General features: G+C 36.4%; 1 protein-coding gene across 24 annotated transcripts in view; it reads left to right on the top strand.

Annotated features, from left to right (window-relative positions):
* ATRX (ATRX chromatin remodeler) overlaps window positions 1-22,346 on the top strand; it is a 247,227-nt gene that overhangs the window by 128,656 nt on the left and 96,225 nt on the right. For all 24 annotated transcript variants that reach the window (XM_032619125.1, XM_032619133.1, XM_032619134.1 and 21 more), the window contains 4 exons: window positions 16,526-16,667; window positions 17,828-17,937; window positions 19,006-19,152; window positions 19,309-19,486. In XM_032619125.1, the coding sequence (XP_032475016.1) occupies window positions 16,526-16,667; window positions 17,828-17,937; window positions 19,006-19,152; window positions 19,309-19,486 (577 nt within the window). The remainder of the gene's footprint in view (window positions 1-16,525; window positions 16,668-17,827; window positions 17,938-19,005; window positions 19,153-19,308; window positions 19,487-22,346) is intronic.

Raw genomic sequence — 22,346 nt, 5'->3', positions numbered from 1 at the left:
TGGCATGTGGGATCTTTTTTATTTTTTCCTAGTTGCAGCATGCGGACTCTCAATTTGCAGCACGTGGACTTCTTAGTTATGGTATGCAGAGTCTTAGTTGCAGCAGGCGAACTCTTAGTTGTAGCATGCATGTGGGATCTACTTCCCCGACCAGGGGTCGAACCCGGGCCCCCTGCATTGGGAGCGTGGAATCTTATCCACTGGACCACCAGGGAAGTCCCAGGTCCTGTTTATCCTTAATGATATTTTGTCTCATATTGAGAGAGCAGTGTTGAGGTCTCCAACTATAATTGTTAATTTGTCATTTTCTCATTGCACTTCTCTCAGTTTTTTGCTTATAGTTTGTTATTAGGTACATGTACATGTATGATTGTTATTCCTTTCTTGTGAATTGACCCATTATCAATGAGTAATGTCCCCTTTTACCTCTGGTGATTTTTCACCATCTGAAATCTACTCTGTGTGATGATAGTATAGTCACACCATCTTTCTTTTCAAGCATTTTACTATGAAAAGTTCCACCGTACTGCAAGGTTTACAGAATTTCCCAGTGATTTCCCATAAACTCAGGTCCTAGATTTTCTGTTAACATTTTACTATACTTGGTTTGTTACATTCCTATTTATTTACTAATCTCTCTATCGATCATTATATTTTTTATGCATTTCAATGTCAATTGCAGACATCATTTCACTTAACCTTAATGCTTTAGCTTGCATGTCATTAGCTAGAATTCATATTTATTAAAAATTTTTCTTTTTATGTAAAATTTATTTTGAGTGAAATGTACCAATCTTAAGTGTACATTTGCTTTTGACATACCATGGAATGCACACATCTACGTATTTTTGTGTTTTTCTTCAGCTTGCCTTTTTTCCTTTTACTTAATGTTTCGAGAGTGTTCTGTCCTCCCTAGGTTGTGTCTGCTCTTAACTGTGAAACAGCTTATCTGTTGAATGGATGTACCACTGTCAATCCTCCCCTCCCCAAATCTTCTTTTGAGGTACAGTTAGGTTGTTCCAACGTTTTCACTAAATTGGAGTATCCTGTTACATATTGGCATGACTATTTTTGTTTGTGCTTCTTTGGGTTTTTTAAAAAAATTTCTTACTATTTTAACTATTTTTAAGTACACAGTTCAGTGAAATACATGTTGTGTAACCATCATCACCATCCTTTTTCATGACTTTTTTATCATCCTAAGCAGAAACTGTGTACCCATTTAACAATAAATTCCCATTCCCCCTTCTCCCTAGTCTCTTGTAACCCCTCTTCTACTTTCTGTCTCTATGAATTTGGCTATTCTAGGTACCTCATATGAGTGGAATCATTCAGTATTTGTCCTTTTCTGTCTGTCTTATTTCACATGGCAGAATGTTTTCAAGATTCATTCATGTTATATCAACTATCAGAATTTAATTTCTTTTTAAGGATGAACAGTATATTCTATGCATATACAACATTTTGTTTATTCATTTATCTGTTGATGGATACTTAGGTTTCTTCCACTTTTTGGCTATTGTGAATAATGGTGCTTTGAACATGGATGTACAAGTATCTCTTCAAGTTCCTGCTTTCCAGTCTTCTGGGTATATATACAGAAGTGGAATGGGGGAAGATATGGTAATTCTTGATGTATTTTTTGAGGAATCACCACAGTGTTTTCCACAACAGCTGCACCATTTTATATTTCCACCAGCAATGCATACAGGTTCCAATTTCTCTACATCTTTACAATATTTCTTTTCTTTCTTTTCTCTTCTTTCTTCTCTGCCCCTCCCGTCTTTTGTAATAGCCAACCTAATGATTGTGAAGTGGTATTTCATTATGTTTTTTTTTTTTTTTTTTTTTTGCGGTATGCGGGCCTATCACTGCTGTGGCCTCTCCTGCCACAGAGCACAGGCTCCGGACGCACAGGCTCAGCGGCCATGGCTCACGGGCCCAGCCACTCTGTGGCATGTGGGATCCTCCCGGACCGGGGCACGAACCCGTGTCCCCTGCATCGGCAGGCAAACTCTCAACCACTGCGCCACCAGGGAAGCCCTCATTGTGGTTTTGATTTGCATTTCCTTAATGACTAATGATGTTGATCATCTTTTCATGTGCATATTGACCATTTGTATATTTTTGGAGAAATGTCTATTGAAATCCTTAGCACATTTTAAAATTGTGCTTTTTTTGTTATTGTTGTATTGTAGGGGTTCTTTATATATTCTGGATATCAGTCTCTTATCATATATGTAATTTGCAAATATATTCCCCCATTTTGTGGATTATCTTTAATTCTATTGATAAGTATCCTTTGCATAAAAGTTTGAAATTTTGATGAAGTCCAGTTTATCAATTTTTTTTTTCATTGCCTGTGCTATTGTTGTTTTATTTAAGACATCATTGCCAAATCCTTTGTCATGACAGTTTCTTTCTTTGCCATTTTGTATAATCCTGTTAATATGCTATTGAATTTGGTTTGCTAGTACTTTGTTGAGGAGTTTTGAATCTATATTAATAGAGAATCTGTAGCTTTCATATAGTTTATTTGTCTGAATTTTGAATCAGGGTAATGCTGGTCTCATTGAATGAATTAGAAAATATTCCCTCATCTTCAGTTTTCTAGAAGAGTTTGAGAAAAATTGTCATTATTTTTTAAATGTTTGGTAAAATTCACCAGGGAAGCCCATCTGGCCCTAGGCTTTGTTCTTTGTTGGAAGTTTGATTACTGATTCAGTGTTCTTAACTAGTTTAGCAGTCTGTTCAGATTTTGTTTTTTTCATGGGTCTGATCTGGTGGTTTGTGTTTCTAAGAATTTTTCCATTTCATCTATGTTATCCATTTTGTTGTATAGTTGTTCATAGTATTCTTTCATAATTATTTTTATTTCTGTAAAATTGCTAGTAATGTCATCACCTTTATTTCAGATTTTAATAATTTGAATCCTCTGTCTTTTTGTCTTACTCATTCTAACTAAAGATTTGTGAATTTTATTCTTTTCAAAGAACCAACTTTTGATTTTGTTGATTTTCTCTTTTTCTAGTGTCTGTTTTATTTCTGTCTGCTCTAAGCCATATTATTTCCTTCCACCTGCTAGCTTGGGTTTAGTTTGCTCCTCTTTTTCTACTTCTTTAAGGTGTAAAGTTAAGTTCTCAATTTGTGATCTTATTTCCTTTTTAATGTGTGTGTTTACCACTATACATTCCCCACTTAGCACTTCTTTTGCTGAATCCCACAGGTTTTAGTATTTTGTGTTTTCATTTTAATTTGTCTGAAGGTATTTTCTAATGTCCCTTGTGGTTTCTTATTTGACCTATTGGTTATTTAAGAGTATCTTGTTTAATTTATGCATATTTGCATTTTTCCCATTGTCCTTTTGTTATTGATTTCTAGTTTCATTCCACTGTGATTGGAGAAGATAGTTTTTTATGATTTTATTTATTTACTTATTTTTAAGTGGTCAGTAAAACCTTTCATTTTATTTATTTTTTATTGAAGTATAGTTGATTTTTATGATTTTAATCTTCTAAAATTTATTAAGGCTTGTTTTGTGCCCTAACATGTGGTCTGTCCTTGAGAAGTTCCATGTGCACTTGAGAAAATTCGTACTCTGCTGTTGTTGAGCAGAGTGTTCTGTGTGTTAGGGCTAATTGGTTTACAGGGTTGTTCAAGTTCTGTGTTTCCCTGTTGATCTTTAGTTGGCTTGTTCTATGCATTATTGAAAGTAGGGTGTGATGTCTCCAAACTATTATTGTAGAACAGCCTATTTCTCCTTTCAATTCTGTCAGTGTTTGCTTCATATAATGTGGGACTCTGTTTTGGGTGCATTTATGTTTATGATTGTTATATCTTTTTGATTAATTTACTCATCTGTTTATATATATATATATTGCCTTTTGTAATTGTTTTTGACTTAAAGTCTATTTGTCTGATGTTTATATAGCCATCCCAGCCTTCTTAGTTGCTGTTTACATGGAATATCTTTTACCATTCTTTCATTTTCAACCTATTTGTGTCTTTTGATCTAAAGTGAGTCTTTTGTAGACAACCAATATTTGGATCATTTTTTAATGAATTTTAGCATTCTGTGCCTTTTGATTGGCAGTTTAATCCGTTACATTTTCAGTAAGTACTGATGAGTAAGGATTTACTTCTTCCATTATGCTATATTTTATATGTCTTACTGCTTTTTTGCTCATCATTTCCTCCATTGCTTCCCTTTTTTTTGGTTTGTTTATTTCATTTTTTGCAGTGACACATTTTGATTCCCATCTCATTTTCTTTTGTGTAATCATATGTAGATATTTTCTTTGTGGTTAACATGGGATTACATATAAGATCCTAACATCATAATGATGTAGTTTAAATTGAATGAACTTGACCTCAGTCATGCACATAAATCGTAGTGTTTTAGAGCCCCATTCCCCCCGTATATAATTCATGTCACAGATTTTGTTTTTATACATTTTATGCCACAATAACATATATTTATAATTACTTTTTATGGTTTTGTCTTTTAAATCCTATAGAAAGTAAACCTGGAGTTACAAACCAAAATTACAATAATACTGGGTTTTATATTTGACTGTGTATCTTTTCCATACATCTCTAGTTCTTTTATACATCTTTGAGTATAAAGCATTTTTTTCATTTCAACCTGAAGGCTTCCCTTTAGTATTTCTTGTAGGGTAGGTCTATTTTTAACGAATTCTCTCAGTTAAGGAATGTCTTGATTTCTCCCTCTATTTTGAAGGATACTTTTGTTTGATATAAAATTCTCAGCTGACAGTTGTTTTCTTTCAATACTTTAAAATATATTATTGCACTGCCTTTTGGCCTTCAAGTTTCTGATGAGAAATAAGCTGATCATGTTATTTATGATCCCTGTATGTGACAAGTCACTTCTCTTTTGCTACTTTCAAGATTCTCTCTTTCTTTGTACTTTGAAGTTCTGATTATAAAGTGCTTAGTCTGGGTCTCTTAGTTTATCTCACTTCAAGTTTGTTGTGCTTCTTGGATTTCTAGATCCTGGTCTTTACTCAAATTTGGGGAGTTTTGGCCATTATTTCCTCAAATAACCTTTCTGCCCCTATTTTTCTTCTCCTTCTTAGACTCTCATAATGTATATATTGATCTGCTTGATGATGTCCTACAAGTCCCTTGGTCTCTCAGTTTTTTCAATTCTTTTTTCTTTCTGCTCCTTAGACTTGATAATTTCAGTTGACATCTTCATGTTTGATAATTTTCTGCCTGCTCATATCTGAATCCTTTTTGAATTTTACTTATTGCCTTTTTCAGTTCTTTTGACTCCTTTTTATAATTTCTGCTGCTTTGTTGATAGTCCCATTTTGTGCCTACATTGTTTTCCTGATTTCCTTTAGATTGTCCAGTTTCCTTTGGGTTTTTGAACATATTTTAAGACAGTTACTTTAATGTCTTTGTCTAATAAGTCCATTGTTGGGGACTTATCAGGAATGGTTTCTGTTGTCTTATTTTGTTTTTTTGAATGAGCCATGTTTTCCTGTTTCATTGTTTGGTTTGTGGGGTTTTTTTAATTGCATATTGGGCATTTGGCTATTATAATGCAGTAACTCTGGAAATTAAGTTCTCTCCCTTCCCAAGGATTTGCTGTATTTTTTTTCTTTAGTTGTCATAGTCTGATTGATATGAGACTCTCCCCATTTATTTTTGCAAAGTTTGTTCATTGTTTTGCATCATTACTGAATGCTCTTTTCCTTTCACTAATGTTCTGTTAATGTTTTGAAAGAGATTTCCTTGAATGCCTGATCTTTTCCAGTCTTTGTAGATTGGCTCTGTACTGGGGCACTCCTTCAGTACTTAACAAGACTTGCAATGAAGCTAAAGGATCACTCTGAGGTTAAAACTTAAGGGCTTTTCAGGTATTTTCTGAGCATGTTTCTTACCTGGGCATACACTTGGTTTTATAATTCTTCTGTCTATTTTGCTGGTTTTGAATGTCCTAAATTCCAAGAATCTCATCCTAGCTTCGTCTCTGGGCCTTAGGTGGTCAGTTATATGTCTCCACCTATAATGTCTTGGCCCTGACAACTGTGGGTTTATAGTTGCCTTGTAGCTTTTTTTTTTAAGCATATTTTTCTGCTTTTTCCCATCAGAATTTCAACTTAGGTGAAACAATGATAAGAGTTTTATGTCATTCATTTGGTTATCCCCAGGCAGGTTATAATAGATATATACCATAATTTGCAAATAATTTCTGCTGTGCTCCCTCTATTTTGAGGGAGGAAACTGTCAACCAGGCTGCTGCTGCTGCTTCAAGAATAAGACCATCACCTCACTAGGAGGTAGTGGGATAAGGGTAAGTAAAAATACCATAAAACTTTCCTACCATTTTAAAGATGGCCTTTCTCTGGTCTCTACTGAATGCCCTGTGTTATGCATGAAGAGTATACTCTACCTTGTTTGAAATTGAATGCCTTCCAGACCTATATGATAATTGGGAACTATTTAGCTCACAACTTCTTGGTCACACTTTGTCTGACTTTGTGGAGTTTTACTCCTCATGTGCATTTTAATATTCAGTTAAGACAGTGACTCCCATTTTGATTTCTGGAGGTCTTTTTGTATAGTCCTTTTCTCTCTGTAGTTTCTCTCTGTAGTTTTTCTAGCCATCTCAGCTTGACTTCTGTCTCCCCAGCTCAGCACAACTCCGGTGTTCTGCTTTGGATACCCTCGATTCTGGAATGTGCCTTCAGGCAGCAGTCAAGGGGGAATAGGGCCCTCCTTATTGGTTTTGCTTCTCTCAGGTATCAGTGTCCTGCTGGTGCCTGTTATTCAAAGTCCAAAAATGTTAGTTTTGTATATTTTGTCTACTTTCCTAATTGATTACAGCAGGAGGGTAAATTTGGTCCCTAGTGCTCCATCATTCATTGTGATCCTGAATCTCCATCAGCAGAAATGGGGCTCAGCCTTTTCAGTATGTTGCTTAAATGGTTTTGCTTTCATTTTTTCTTTTCCTTTTTCAATTCAGACATGGGATACATTTCATGTCCTTATTTATTATTCCTTGCTATAGCTTAATTTATCATTTCTCCTAAATTCTCCCATTTCATTACTATTATTAGTTATATAAACTTTACTTAAATTGTACCTTGAGTGCATAAACACATGCACTTAGTCACTAATAAGTAGACAGTTTTTTTATAAGTTGTCTTCTCCTCCATTCAGGATGAAGATTCACTAATCTCCAATCCTGAAGATAGTGCTTAATAGCTAAAATATCACTTATGAATATATGGTTCAAAATTCTTAAAGCCTTGTATATTAGTTTACTACTGTGCATTAAAAAATACCACAAGCTTAGCTTAAAACAAGACAAAGTTATTATCTCACAGTTCTATAAGTCAGGAATTTGAGAGTGGCTTAGCTGAGCGTGGTCTACTGGGTCATCTGCTCAGTGTCTCACCAAGTTGAAATTAAGATGTTAGCCAAAGCTGCAATTTTCATCTAAGACTTTGTTGTTTTCTAGCTCACATATTGGCAGAATCCAGTTCCTTGTGATTGTAGCAGTGAGGTCCTTAGCTACTAGAGACTTCTCACAGTATGGCAGTGTGCTTGTCTTGGAGACCAGAAGAGACCATCTCTTACCCTTCAGTCTTTTAAAAAGCTTACCTTGATCAGGTCTGGCTCACCTAGGAGAATGTCCCTTTTGATTAAACCAAACCCAGCTGATTAGTGGCCCAATTATGGGGATGATATCTCATCATAGTTACAGATCTCAGTCACACTAAAGGGGATGGGATTATACCAGAGGGTGGGAATCTTGGAGGCCATTTTAGGATTCTGCCTACCACACCTTGCAAATAGGACAAGACATTCAGAGAATTTTACATTTTGGCTAAAGGCTTTGCCCCAGCAATATGAAGCTGGAACACATCCAAGCTAGAAAACAATAAAAATTTAGTGAATACTTAGTCTATGCCTAATATTTTTTATTCTTTGCCTTATCTAATTTCTGCAACAACCCCATGTGGGTTGTTTATAATCTTTCCTACTTTGCACATGGAGAAACTGAAGCTAAGAGGGTTTAAGTAACTTGTTGAAATGGAGCTGGGATCTAGATGGCCTGTGCTATTTATACTCCACCACACTTTATCCTAGTATTCATCTTGATTTGTATATAATTTCAGTTTTATATAAGTGAAGTATCTATCCAGGTGATTTATTACAAATTTGTGACTTATTTAACATTTTTTACATGCAATAATGGTACTGTAGTTATGATTTTAAAAAGAGAGTGTCCTTTGTTTTAAGAAGACTACTATTTAGCTTCATTTATTGACTTTTTTATTTTATTTTATTTTTTTACATCTTTATTGGAGTATAATTGCTTTACAATGGTGTGTTAGTTTCTGCTTTATAACAAAGTGAATCAGTTATACATATACATATGTTGCCATATCTCTTCCCTCTTGCATCTCCCTCCCTCCCACCCTCCCTATCCCACCACTCCAGGCAGTCACAAAGCACCCAGCTGATCTCCCTGTGCTATGCAGCTGCTTCCCACTAGCTATCTACCTTACGTTTGGTAGTGTATATATGTCCATGCTTCTCTCTCGTTTTCTCACAGCTTACCCTTCCCCCTCCCCATATCCTCAAGTCCATTCTCTAGTAGGTCTGTGTGTCTTTATTCCTGTCTTACCCCTAGGTTCTTCATGACATTTATTTTTTCTTAAATTCCATATATATGTGTTAGCATACGGTATTTGTCTTTCTCTTTCTGACTTACTTCACTCTCTATGACAGACTCTAGGTCTATCTACCTCATTACAAATAGTTCAATTTCGTTTCTTTTTATGACTGAGTAATATTCCATTGTATATATGTGCCACATCTTCTTTATCCATTCATCCGATGATGGACACTTAGGTTGTTTCCATCTCCAGGCTATTGTAAATAGAGCTGCAATGAACATTTTGATACATGACTCTTTTTGAATTATGGTTTTCTCAGGGTATATACCCAGTAGTGGGATTGCTGGGTCATAGGGTAGTTCTATTTGTAGTTTTTTAAGGAACCTCCATACTGTTCTCCATAGTGGCTGTATCAATTTACATTCCCACCAACAGTGCAAGAGGGTTACCTTTTCTCCACACCCTCTCCAGCATTTGTTTCCAGATATACTTTTTAACATCTTTCTTGGGGTATAATTGCTTTACAATGGTGTGTTAATTTCTGCTTTATAACAAAGTGAATCAGTTATACATATACATATGTTCCCATATCTCTTCCCTCTTGCTTCTCTCTCCCTCCCACCCTCCCTATCCCACTCCACCAGGCGGTCACAAAGCCCCGAGCTGATATCCCTGTGCTATGCGGCTGCTTAACACTAGCTATCTACCTTACGTTTGGTAGTGTATATATGTCCATGCCTCTCTCTCGCTTTGTCACAGCTCACTCTTCCCCCTCCCCATATCCTCAAGTCCGTTCTCCAGTAGGTCTGTGTCTTTATTCCTATCTTACCCCTAGGTTCTTCATGACATTTTTTTCATAAATTCCATATATACATGTTAGCATACAGTATTTGTCTCTCTATTTCTGACTTACTTCACTCTGTATGACAGACTCTAGGTCTATCCACCTCATTACAAATAGCTCAATTTCGTTTCTTTTTATGGCTGAGTAATATTCCATTGTATATATGTGCCACATCTTCTTTACCCATTCATCCGATGATGGGCACTTAGGTTGTCTCCTTCTCCGGGCTATCATAAATAGAGCTGCAATGAACATTTTGATACATGACTCTTTTTGAATTATGGTTTTCTCAGGGTATATACCCAGTAGTGGGATTATTGGGTCATATGGTAGTTGTATTTGTAGTTTTTTGAGGGACCTCCATACTGTTCTCCATAGTGGCTGTACCAATTCACATTCCCACCAGCAGTGCAGGAGTGTTCCCTTTTCTCCACACCCTCTCCAGCATTTATTGTTTCTAGATTTTTTGATGATGGCCATTCTGACGGGTGTGAGATGATATCTCATTGTAGTTTTGATTTGCATTTCTCTAATGATTAATGATGTTGAGCATTCTTTCATGTGTTTGTTGGCAGTCTGTATATCTTCTTTGGAGAAATGTCTGTTTAGGTCTTCTGCCCATTTTTGGATTGGGTTGTTTGTTTTTCTGTTATTGAGCTGCATGAGCTGCTTGTAAATTTTTGCAATTAATCCTTTGTCAGTTGCTTCATTTGCAAATATTTTCTCCCATTCTGAGGGCTGTCTTTTTGTCTTGTTTATGGTTTCCTTTGCTGTGCAAAAGCTTTGAAGATTCATTAGGTCCCATTTGTTTATTTTTGTTTTTATTTCCATTTGCCTAGGAGGTGGGTCAAAAAGGATCTTGCTGTGATTTATGTCATAGAGTGTCCTGCCTATGTTTTCCTCTAAGAGTTTGATAGTGTCTGGCCTTACATTAAGTATTTAATCCATTTTGAGCTTAGTTTCGTGTATGGTGTTAGGGAATGATCTAATCTCATACTTTTACATGTACCTGTCTAGTTTTCTGAGCACCATTTATTGAAGAGGCTGTCCTTCTCCACTGTACATTCCTGCCTCCTTTATCAAAGATAAGGTGACCATATGTGCGTGGGTTTATCTCTGGGATTTCTATCCTGTTCCATTGATCTATCGTTCTGTTTTTGTGCCAGTACCATACTGTCTTGATTACTGTAGCTTTGTAGTATAGCCTGAAGTCAGGTGGCCTGATTCCTCCAGCTCCGTTTTTCGTTCTCAAGATTGCTGTGGCTATTTGGGGTCTTTTGTGTTTCCATACAAATTGTGAAATTTTTTGTTCTACTTCTGTGAAAGATGCCACTGGTAGTTTGATAGGGATTGCATGGAATCTGTAGACTGCTTTGGGTAGTAGAGTCATTTTCCAATCCAAGAGCATGGTATATCTCTCCATCTATTTGTATCATCTTTAATTTCTTTCATCAGTGTCTTATAATTTTCTGCGTACAGGTCTTTTGTCTTCTTAGGTAGTTTTATTCCCAGGTATTTTATTCTTTTTGTTGCAATGGTAAATGGGAGTGTTTTCTTGATTTCACTTTCTGATTTTTCATCATTAGTATATAGGAGTGCCAGAGATTTCTGTGCATTAATTTTTTATCCTGCAACTTTACCAAATTCATTGATTAGCTCTAGTAGTTTTCTGGTAGCATCTTTAGGATTCTCTATGTATAGTGTCATGTCATGTGCAAACAGTGACAGTTTTACTTCTTCTTTCCCAGTTTGGATTCCTTTTATTTCCATTTCTTCTCTGATTGCTGTGGCTAAAACTTCCAATACTATGTTGAATAAGAGTGGTGAGAGTGGGCAACCTAGTCTTGTTCCTGATCTTAGTGGAAATGGTTTCAGTTTTTCACCATTGAGTACAATGTTGGCTGTGGGTTTGTCATATATGGCCTTTATTATGTTGAGGAAAGTTCCGTCTATGCTTACTTTCTGCAGGGTTTTTGTCATAAATGGGTGTTGAATTTTGTCGAAAGCTTTCTCTGCATCTATTGAGATGATCATATGGTTTTTCTCCTTCAATTTGTTAATGTGGTTTATCACATTGATTGATTTGCGTATATTGAAGAATCCTTGCAATCCTGGAATAAACCCCACTTTGATCATGGTGTATGATCCTTTTAATGTGCTGTTCGATTCTGTTTGCTAGTATTTTGTTGAGGATTTTTGCATCTATGTTCATCAGTGATATTGGCCTGTTGTTTTCTTTCTTTGTGACATCCTTGACTGGTTTTGGTATCAAGGTGATGGTGGCCTCGTAGAATGAATTTGGGAGTGTTCCTCTCTCTGCTATGTTTTGGAAGAGTTTGAGAAGGATAGGTGTTAGCTCTTCTCTAAATGTTTGATAGAATTCGCCTGTGAAGCCATCTGGTTTTGGGCTTTTGTTTGTTGGAAGATTTTTAACCACAGTTTCAATGCCCTTGCTTGTGATTGGTCTGTTCATATTTTCTATTTCTTCCTGATTCAGTCTTGGCAGGTTGTGCATTTCTAAGAATTTGTCCTTTTTTTCCAGGTTGTCCATTTTATTGGCATAGAGTTGCTTGTAGTAATCTCTCATGATCTTTTGTATTTCTGCAGTGTCAGTTGTTACTTCTCCTTTTTCATTTCTAATTCTATTGATTTGAGTCTTCTCCCTTTTTTTCGTGATGAATCTGGCTAATGGTGTATCAATTTTTTTTATCTCCTCAAAGAACCAGCTTTTAGTTTCATTGATCTTTACTATCGTTTCCTTCATTTCTTTTTCATTTATTTCTGATCTGATTTCTTTCCTTCTGCTAACTTTGGGGCTTTTTTCTTTTTCTTTCTCTAATTGCTTAAGGTGCAAGGTTAGGTTGTTTATTCGAGATGTTTCCTGTTTCTTAAGGTAGGAATGTATTGCTATAAACTTCCCTCTTAGAACTGCTTTTGCTGCATCCCATAGATTTTGGGTCGTCGTGTCTCCATTGTCATTTGTTTCTAGGTATTTTTCGATTTCCTCTTTGATTTCTTCAGTGATCACTTCGTTATTAAGTAGTGTATTGTTTAGCCTCCATGTGTTTGTATTTTTTACAGATGTTTTTCTGTGAGTGATATCTAGTCTCATAGTGTTGTGGTCGGAAAAGATACTTGATACAAGTTCAATTTTCTTAAATTTACCAAGGCTTGTTTTGTGACCCAAGGTGTGATCTATCCTGGAGAGTGTTCCATGAGCACTTGAGAAAAATGTATATTCTGGTTATTTTGAATGGAATGTCCTATTAATATCTATTAAAACCATCTTGTTTAATGTATCATTTAAAGCTTGTGTTTACTTGTTTATTTTCATTTTAGATGATCTGTCCATTGGTGAAAGTGGGGTGTTAAAGTCCACTACTCTGAATGTGTTACTGTCAGTTTCCCCTTTTATGACTCTTAGTATTTGCCTTATGTATTGAGGTGCTCCTATGTTGCGTGCATAAATATTTACAATTGTTATATCTTCTTCTTGGATCAATCCCTTGATCATTATGTAGTGTCCTTCTTTGTCTCTTCTAATAGTCTTTATTTTAAAGTCTATTTTGTCTGATATGAGAATTGCTACTCCAGTTTTCTTCTGGTTTCCATTTGCATGGAATATGTTTTTCCATCCCCTTGCTTTCAGTCTGTATGTGTCTGTAGGTCTGAAGTGGGTCTCTTTTAGACAGCATATATATGGGTCTTGTTTTTGTATCCATTCAGGCAATCTCTATCTTTTGGTGGGAGCATTTAGTCCATTTACATTTAAGGTAATTATCGATATGTATGTTCCTATTCCCATTTTCTTTATTGTTTTGGGTTCGTTATTGTAGGTCTTTTCCTTCTCTATTGTTTCTTGCCTAGAGAAGTTCCTTTAGCATTTGTTGTAAAGCTGGTTTGGTGGTGCTGAACTCTCTCAGCTTTTGCTTGTCTGTAAATGTTTTAATTTCTCCATCAAATCTGAACGAGATCCTTGCTGGGTAGAATAATCTTGGTTGCAGGTTTTTCTCCTTCATCACTTTAAATATGTCCTGCCAGTCCCTTCTGGCTTGCAGAGTTTCTGCTGAAAGATCAGCTGTTAACCTTATGGGGATTCCGTTGTGTGTTATTTGTTGTTTTTCCCTTGTTGCTTTTAATATGTTTTCTTTGTATTTAATTTTTGACAGTTTGATTAATATGTGTCTTGGCGTATTTCTCCTTGGATTTATCCTGCATGGGACTCTCTGTGCTTCCTGGACTTGATTAACTATTTCCTTTCCCATATTAGGGAAGTGTTCAACTATAATCTCTTCAAATATTTTCTCAGTCCCTTTCTTTTTCTCTTCTTCTTCTGGAACCCCTATAATTCGAATGTTGGTGCGTTTCATGTTGTCCCAGAGGTCTCTGAGACTGTCCTCAGTTCTTTTCATTCTTTTTTCTTTATTCCGCTCTGCAGTAGTTATTTCCACTATTTTGTCTTCCAGGTCACTTATCCATTCTTTTGCCTCAGTTATTCTGCTATTGATCCCATCTAGAGTAGTTTTAATTTCATTTATTGTGTTGTTCATTGTTTTTTGTTTCATCTTTAGTTCTTCTAGGTCCTTGTGAAATGTTTCTTTCATTTTGTCCATTCTCTTTCCAAGATTTTGGATCATCTTAACTATCATTATTCTGAATTCTTTTTCAGGTAGCGTGCCTATTTCCTCTTCATTTGTTAGGTCTGTTGGGATTGTATCTTGTTTCTTCATCTGCTGTGTGTTTTTCTGTCTTCTTCTTTTGCTTATCTTACTGTGTTTTGGGTCTCCTTTTTGCAGGCTGTATTTTCTTAGTTCCCCTTGTTTTTGGTTTCTGTCCCCAGTGGCTAAGGTTGGTTCAGTGGGTTGTGTAGGCTTCCTGGTGGAGGCGACTAGTGCCCATGTTGTGGTGGATGAGACTGGATCTTGTGTTTCTGGTGGGCAGGTCCACGTCTGGTGGTGTGTTTTGGGGTGTCTGTGGACTTATTATGATGTTAGGCAGCCTTTCTTCTAATGGATGGGGTTGTGTTCCTGTCTTGCTAATTGTTTGGCATAGGTTGTCCAGCAGTGTATCTTGCTGGTCGTTGAGTGAAGCTGGATGCTGGTGTTGAGATGGAGATCTCTGGGAGATTTTTGCCATTTGATGTTACGTGTAGCTGGGAGGTCTCTTGTGGACCAGTGTCCTGAATTTGGCTCTCCCACCTCAGAGGCACAGCACTGACTCCTGGCTGCAGCACCAAGAGCCTTTCATTCACACGGCTCAGACAGGGAGTTTGAAGTGTATTGGTCATTTAGGTTCCTGAGACGTTCTGTGAGTTGGTGCAGAACGTTTATAAAATCTCACAGTAACGCAATTTCAGGGACGGAAGGAGAGTAAGAAAGTCTCCATCTGTGGATCCAGTCTCTTTTATCCTAGAGTCCCCAAGGTTGGGATACTAAGCTGACTTCTTGGGGAGCTTCATCTCCGGGAAAAACGCTGCCCGGTTGCCACCGTTGCAGGCAGATGTGAGGGGGAGCGTCTCCTCTTCCTTCTCATCCCCCTCCCCCACCCCTCGGCTACAGTCTTGGGTGTTTCCTTGCCTCTCTCCCGACCTCTCAGATGGGCACAGCACAGGGAAGGGACATGAGACCAAAAGTACCCTCTGGAGGGCAAAACACCCTGGGGATACATGCAAGCCGAGAGCGGGAGCACCTCTCGAGAGTGTCATTTTAAAGAGACATTCTAAAACACTTACAGATGAAATAACATGCTTGCTTGGGTTTGCTTCAAAATCAGTTATGGAATCAAAGGAGTTGTAGAATGGGTGCGAGGCTGTCAGTGAAACAGAACTGGCCAGAAGTTGATAATTTTTGAGGTTGAATAATGGGTAACAGGGTTCATTATGCTACTGTCTACTTTTGCTTATGTTTGAAAATTTCAGTAGTGAGTATCAAATAATCCATTCGTTTCTAGTTACGGTTCTAAATAAGGGAAAGAATACCAGCTAATATTTTATCCTTAAGCAGCACATTGTGTACAGTTTAAAATCATGAATCTTTATTGATTGCCATGGAACCATAAACCTGTTTATACAAGTATTTAATTTATTAAAGTAGTAATGCATAGTGGTTAAGAGCATGGACTCTGGAGCCTAACCCTTTGGGTATAAATCTTAGTGTTGTGATACTTAATAGTTGTATGACCTCGTGTAAGTTATTTAACTTCTCAGTCTCTCATTTTTTTTCATATGTAAAATGGCAACACTTGTACCTAGCTTATATAGTTCTTGAGTATACTATGTAATGGATAGACAATGGGATAAGAAAGCAAAAAATATATACAGATACATGTATTCATATGTATTTATATGTATTTAAGTTTTCTTTCAAATAAGAAACTTGAGGTAATTGTTTCCCTTTTGCATTTAGAGGTTATTATATGTTCTTGTCATGCTTTCGAGCCTGAGGTTCTCAAACCGGTGTTTCTGAAAGTTTTTCCCTTTCACAACACATATTTACAGTGTTTTTCAATGGGAGTCTTCTGGAATCTTGGGTGGGACAGTTCTTGTTTGGGACTGTCTTTCACATTGTAGAACATTTATATTTACCTTCCCCTCTGCCTACATTAAATACCAGTCCTAACCAGTCATTGTGATAATCATAAGTGCCCTTGCACATTTTCACATGTCCCGTAGAAGAATAGAAAAATCCCTTTTGGGGAGCCAAATCTTAATGGTGGTGCCATGGATTAATTTAGAGTGCTACTTTTGTCACATCTCTACCTAAAACGTGTTGAGATGTTCAAGGTGAGAACCAATGAGCTAAATCAGCGACATTACCACAGTGATTCTAAGTCTTGTGGAGGTTTTTGATTTTGGACAACATATAAACCTGTGATCTGTCCTGGTCTTACTGAACCAGAATATTGGATGTATGGTATGGAAGTAGATGTGTCTGTATTTTGCAAAATTTCCCTTAGTAAGCCTCATACTCCACCATTGCTTGAAAGATTTCTTTGAGCTTAACTATAATTGTCTTTCTTGTAGGTGATAGAAATTGAAGATGCTTCACCCACTAAGTGTCCAATAACAACCAAGTTGGTTTTAGATGAAGATGAAGAAACCAAAGAACCTTTAGTGCAGGTTCATAGAAATATGGTTATCAAATTGAAACCCCATCAAGTAGATGGTAAGAAACTATTAGATGATTAAAGCATTTTTAGTTAAATTTTACCAATATTTGGTGTCCCCTGTGTGCCTCACATTCTGCTAAGTACTGGAGTTACTTCTACTGGTGAGCAAAACAGATATGATCCCTGCCCTTATGGAGTGCATAAGCAAATGAAGAACAAAACTGGACAATTGCAAAGAAAATGAGTATTATGAAAGGGGAAGTATGCCCCTCACAAATGGGTATATATAGCAAGTGAATTTCACCTAATCTACAGTGGTTGGGTAAAGGCAGCTGTGGGGTAGGGAGAGGTACAGTTAGCTAAAAGCCTTCTTCAGGAAATGCTTTTTCAAGTATGTTTGTTAATAATATTCCTACATTGGTTTTGGAAAGATACCAAATTATCCCTATCCTCTGCTTTGTCAGAGTGGAATCAGTAAGTCAGTTTTGATTGTGTATATGAATGAATTCATAAGGGAAGTTCTATAGTTCCTACTCCTTAGGTAGCAAGCCCCTTTATTGTTCAGATTTTAATGTTGAATAAAGGGAGAAATGATGAATTATCTCCTGGATTTTTTTTTTCCTGATTGACTCAGTAAACCTGAAAGTATATTTGATAGGAATCTATTCTCCCTTTGGATAAAGTTTCTATTTTAGATTATTCATATGTCTCTTTGGACCATCCCAGGGAATGGAGAAGGTCTTCTGTGATAGAAGAGTGAAAGTTACCCTCTTGTGTGCTTGTGTTCACATTTTTTTCTATTTAACCTTAGTGTGGGGGGGACGTAAAACAAATCTCATTTACATTTAAGAGATTTTAATCTCTCTTTTTAAAAAATTCTATTTCTTAGAAGTTTTGGTTATGTTTTTGATGTGTTTATGATGGAAGATTTATTTTATTTTATCTTATTTTATTTTATATATTTATTTGGTTGTTCCAGCTGTTAGTTGTGGCAGGCGTGCTCCTTAGTTGCGGCTCTTTGGCTCTTTAGTTGTGGCATGCAAACTTTGGTTGTGGCATGCATGCAGGATCTAGTTCCCTGACTAGGGATCGAACTGGGGCCCCATGCATTAGGAGTGTGACTCGTAACCACTGTGCCACCAGGGAAGTCTCGACGGAAGATTTTTTTTTTTAACTTGAGCCTTTACATTGAGCATAACGAAGCTGTCATTTTTAGGTGTTCAGTTTATGTGGGATTGCTGCTGTGAGTCTGTAAAAAAAACAAAGAAATCTCCAGGTTCAGGATGCATTCTCGCCCACTGCATGGGCCTTGGTAAGACTTTACAGGTAAGAACATGAAGGTGTTCTGTTCTTGTGCATTCATTAATTTAAGAATATGTATTCTTTTATGTTCCAGCACAGTTGTAGGAGCTGGAGATAAAGCAATGAACAAGAATAACAAGATTTCTCCCTCAAGAAGCTTATATTCTGGTGGGGGAGAGAGATTTTAATCAAATAAAATAAGAAATATGTACTTTCAGATAATAAATGTTAAGGAAGAATAGAGAGGGAAAGCATCTTTTAGGAAGTGATCTTTGAGCAGAGATCCTAATGAAGTGAATGTGTAGGGTTACAGGCATAGCCAGTAAAACTGCAAAGAGTCTGAGGCGGAAATGGAGTTCCTTTACAACACTGTGGTTTTTTTTTTTTTTGGCCGTGCTGCGTGGTTTTGCGGGATCTTAGTTCCCCAACCAGGGATTGAACCCGCGCCCTTGGCAGTGAAAGCACTGAGTCCTAACCACTGGACCGCCAGGGAATTCCCGACTTTTTAACAGTCTGTGATCCTATAGTAATGAGAACATAATATATTTTTCACTATTAAAATACTACATTTCTGAATGCAGGAAGTTGCAGGAAGACTGCAGGAGTTGTAGCAGAGATGTGGAATTAGTTTATATATATATATATATATATATATATATATATATATATATAAAATTTCAAGCCATAAGACAATTACTATAGATTCAGTGAGTCAGAACACTACATAGAAAAATACTCGGTAACATAATTCTCTTCTAAATGGGCAGTGGTATTTTCTGAAGATCGTAGGGATGTTCTCTGGGGACTAGGGACTTAGTAGCTGTTTTGGTGTGGTTACTTTTTATATTCATATTATTATTACCGATCATAGAATCATGGAGCTTTAGAGTTGGAAGGATCTTATATATCATCTAGTTGAAGTCCCTTATTGTACCTATCTCTTTCCCTGTTGACCTTTGGTTGGTTGCTTTATTGTTTAAAACAAAAAACAAAACAAAATCCAAAAACTCAGCTATTGTAAGTTTGCTCGATTTATTAACTTTTTTTGCAGATATTTAAATGAAGGTGGCAACTTAATTTGTTTTCTTGTAGGTGGTAAGCTTTCTTCATACGGTTCTTTTGTGCGACAAATTGGATTTCAGCACAGCTTTAGTGGTTTGTCCTCTTAATACTGCTTTGAATTGGATGAATGAATTTGAGAAGTGGCAAGAGGGATTAAAAGATGATGAGAAGCTTGAGGTATCATATTTAGAATGTTTTCTATTATCAGAATAACTGCATGAAATTCATATAGTAAAATAAAAAGATTTTTAATTACCAATGATGCATATTTCAGTGGAGATATTTAGTATTCATACATTCCTACCTTAAAAAATCTTTATTTCCTCACAAAAGGTCTCTGAATTAGCAACTGTGAAACGTCCTCAGGAGAGAAGCTACATGCTGCAGAGATGGCAAGAAGATGGTGGTGTTATGATCATAGGCTATGAGATGTACAGAAATCTTGCTCAAGGAAGGAATGTGAAGAGTAGGAAACTTAAAGAAATATTTAACAAAGCTTTGGTTGATCCAGGTAAGATATTAACAGGCACTGAGATAAAGAAACAAGTTGAATGAAAAATATGCTTATATTTAACAAATACTAATTGACCAACTACTGAGTAGCTGGTTTTTGTGTATCATTCAGGTTTTTGCCTTCTGTTTGTTTCTTAGTATAATTTCATTAAGATGAAATCACCCTTAATATTGCCAGATGTTCAGAATTCATTTGCTGAGTCTGGAAGTGTTTGAGGTTTTCAGGGGAGACCTTGTAAATGATTAAAAATTCACCAGGTACCTGTGTCACAATCGCAGATTCTTCTGACTTTCTGAATATTAGATGATTACTAGAGCTCTCTCCATACTCTGAAAACAGTTCTTTACGTTTCTTTCCCAACTTTATGTCATTAGAAGAATTGGCTGCATTTTTTCTGTCTTTTAAATAGTCATCACTGTGGAAGGTTAATATTTGCAATGTTGTCATTCCTTCTAACAGTAATCTTCATGATGCAAGATCCAAATATTTGATTCTTACTTGCGACTTGTAAAAGCAGCAAGTTGTACGATCCACAGAACCAATTAATATTTAGTTGTTTGTATTCTATATTTTTTCCTTATCAAACTTCAGTTTGTCATATCTAATTACTTTAAGACACTGTTGAGGCTTTAAGATTTTTTTTTTTTTTTTTTTTTTGCGGTACGCAGGCCTCTCACTGTTGTGGCCTCTCCCGTTGCGGAGCACAGGCTCCGGACGCGCAGGCTCAGTGGCCATGGCTCACGGGCCCAGCCGCTCCCCGGCATGTGGGATCTTCCCGGACTGGGGCACGAACCCGTGTCTCCTGCATCGGCAGGCGGACTCTCAACCACTGCGCCACCAGGGAAGCCCTGTTGAGGCTTTAGATGTTTGTTGAGAAAGTCCAATTTTTCACTGCCAAAATAATTTAGAATTATTTAATCCAAGAATCCTTGGCTTTGCCCCTTTATAATTCTACTTTTAATTTATTTTTTCAGCTTTATTGAGGTTTAATTGAGAAGTAAAATTGTAACATAATTAAAGTGTACAATGTGATGATTTGATATATGTATACACTGTGAAAGAATAACCCCCTTTGAGTTACACATCATTACCTCACTTAGTTTTCTTTTTCTTTTTTGTTTAGAACATTTATGCTCTACTCATTTAGCAGATTTCAGTTACAATACATTGTTTTCAGTTGCCATGTTATTACGATGTTATTTATACATTAGGTCCTCAGACCTTATAAATCTTATCACTGAAAGTTCGTACACTTTTGCCTCTTTTTTTTAGATAATGATGTAATTAGCATGTACCAAACTAATTGCCATTGTAAGTGTTAAGGCCTAATAATAAGTTTATCATTTTCTCATGATTAAAATAGTCGTCTAGAAGTCCTGTGGTTGTTTTGTTGTCAGAGAGCTATGAGCTAGTGAATAGCATGTTTTTCAGAAGGTTTCCTTGGAACAGTTTAAACAAGTTTCAGATGCTTAATATGGTGATCATGAGGAAATGAATTAAAAAGAAATTAAAGCTCATAACATGAAGAGTAATGTTTGTTATTTCCATGTAAGTCATTTAGTGACATTTAAAAAAATTATTTTGGAAAGTTTTGTGTTTTCTTTGTTTACAGAAAAGTTGAATGATAGTAAAGAACACTCCCATTTACCTTGAACCCAAATCCCGCACTGTTCATCTTACATTGCCATGGCAGATTTGTCAAAACTAAGAAATTTGTATATTATTAACTAAACTCCAAACTCTATTTGAATTCTACCAGTTTAATATTACTGTTCACCTTCTGTTCCAGGATCTCATCCAGGGTACCACATTGCATTTAATTGTAATGTCTCCACAGTCTCCTCTGGTCTGTGACAGTTTCTTAGTCTTTCTTTTATTTTCTGTTATCTTGTCAGTCTTGTGGAGTACTGTTAAAGTATCCTGTAGGATGTTCACTAGTATCTGTTGTTTTTCTTGTAATTAGACTGGGGTTATAGGTTTTTGAAATAATGTACTAGAGGTGTAGTATCCTTCTCCTCACATTATATCAAGGGTAAATTAGATCCACATGACATCACTAGTGATGTTAATTTTCATCACTTGGTTAAGGTAGTGTTTGCCAGGTTTCTCTGCTGTAGAGTTACTGTTTTCACCTGTGTCTGTTCTTTGCCAGTCACTAAGTCTAGCCCATCCAAGTGGGGGGAGGGCAAAAATTAAGCTCCATCTCTTATAGTGGGCTACACTTAAATTTGTAATTTTTCTTTAAGAAAGATTTGTCACTTCTTACCCATTTATTTAATCAGTCATTTATATCAGGATAGATTAATCATCTATTATTGGTTTATATGTTAGAACTAGCACTGTATTATTTATTTTGTTGCTCAGATTGTTCCAGTTTGTCCACTGGGAGCTCTTTCAGATTGATTCCTATATCCCTTTGATGTTTCATCCTTTTGATTTTTTTGAGCACTTCATTACTTTCTGGTAGTATGCTCTAGGATCATGTTAATTTGTCCTTGCCCCGGAGTCCATCATTTCAACAAGGAACCATGCGTGGTTCCTTTCACTGAAAAATGGTGTTTACGAACCAAGATCTGGGCACTGGGTGTGTTTGTTGCTACTGCAGTGTCATTGCTTCTAGGTTCACTCAGCAGACAGAACTAGGTGATAGGTCTACGAATGCAGGTATATACACAAATCTATCTGTGTGTGTGTGTGTGTGTGTGTGTGTGTGTGTGTGTATAAACATAAACTTGATGTCATAATGATATATTTGACTCTAATTCAGTATCATAGGGTTCATTTTAGTCTTTTTTTGTTATTCTGTTACTTGTCTTTTTCAACAGTGAGAATCTTGGCTTCAACCATCCACTATCCA

The sequence above is a fragment of the Phocoena sinus genome, chromosome X (assembly GCF_008692025.1).
Source record: "Phocoena sinus isolate mPhoSin1 chromosome X, mPhoSin1.pri, whole genome shotgun sequence".
NCBI lineage: Eukaryota > Metazoa > Chordata > Mammalia > Artiodactyla > Phocoenidae > Phocoena > Phocoena sinus.
The sequence above is the reverse complement of the archived record's forward strand: the minus strand, read 5'-3'. Positions and strand labels throughout refer to the sequence as shown.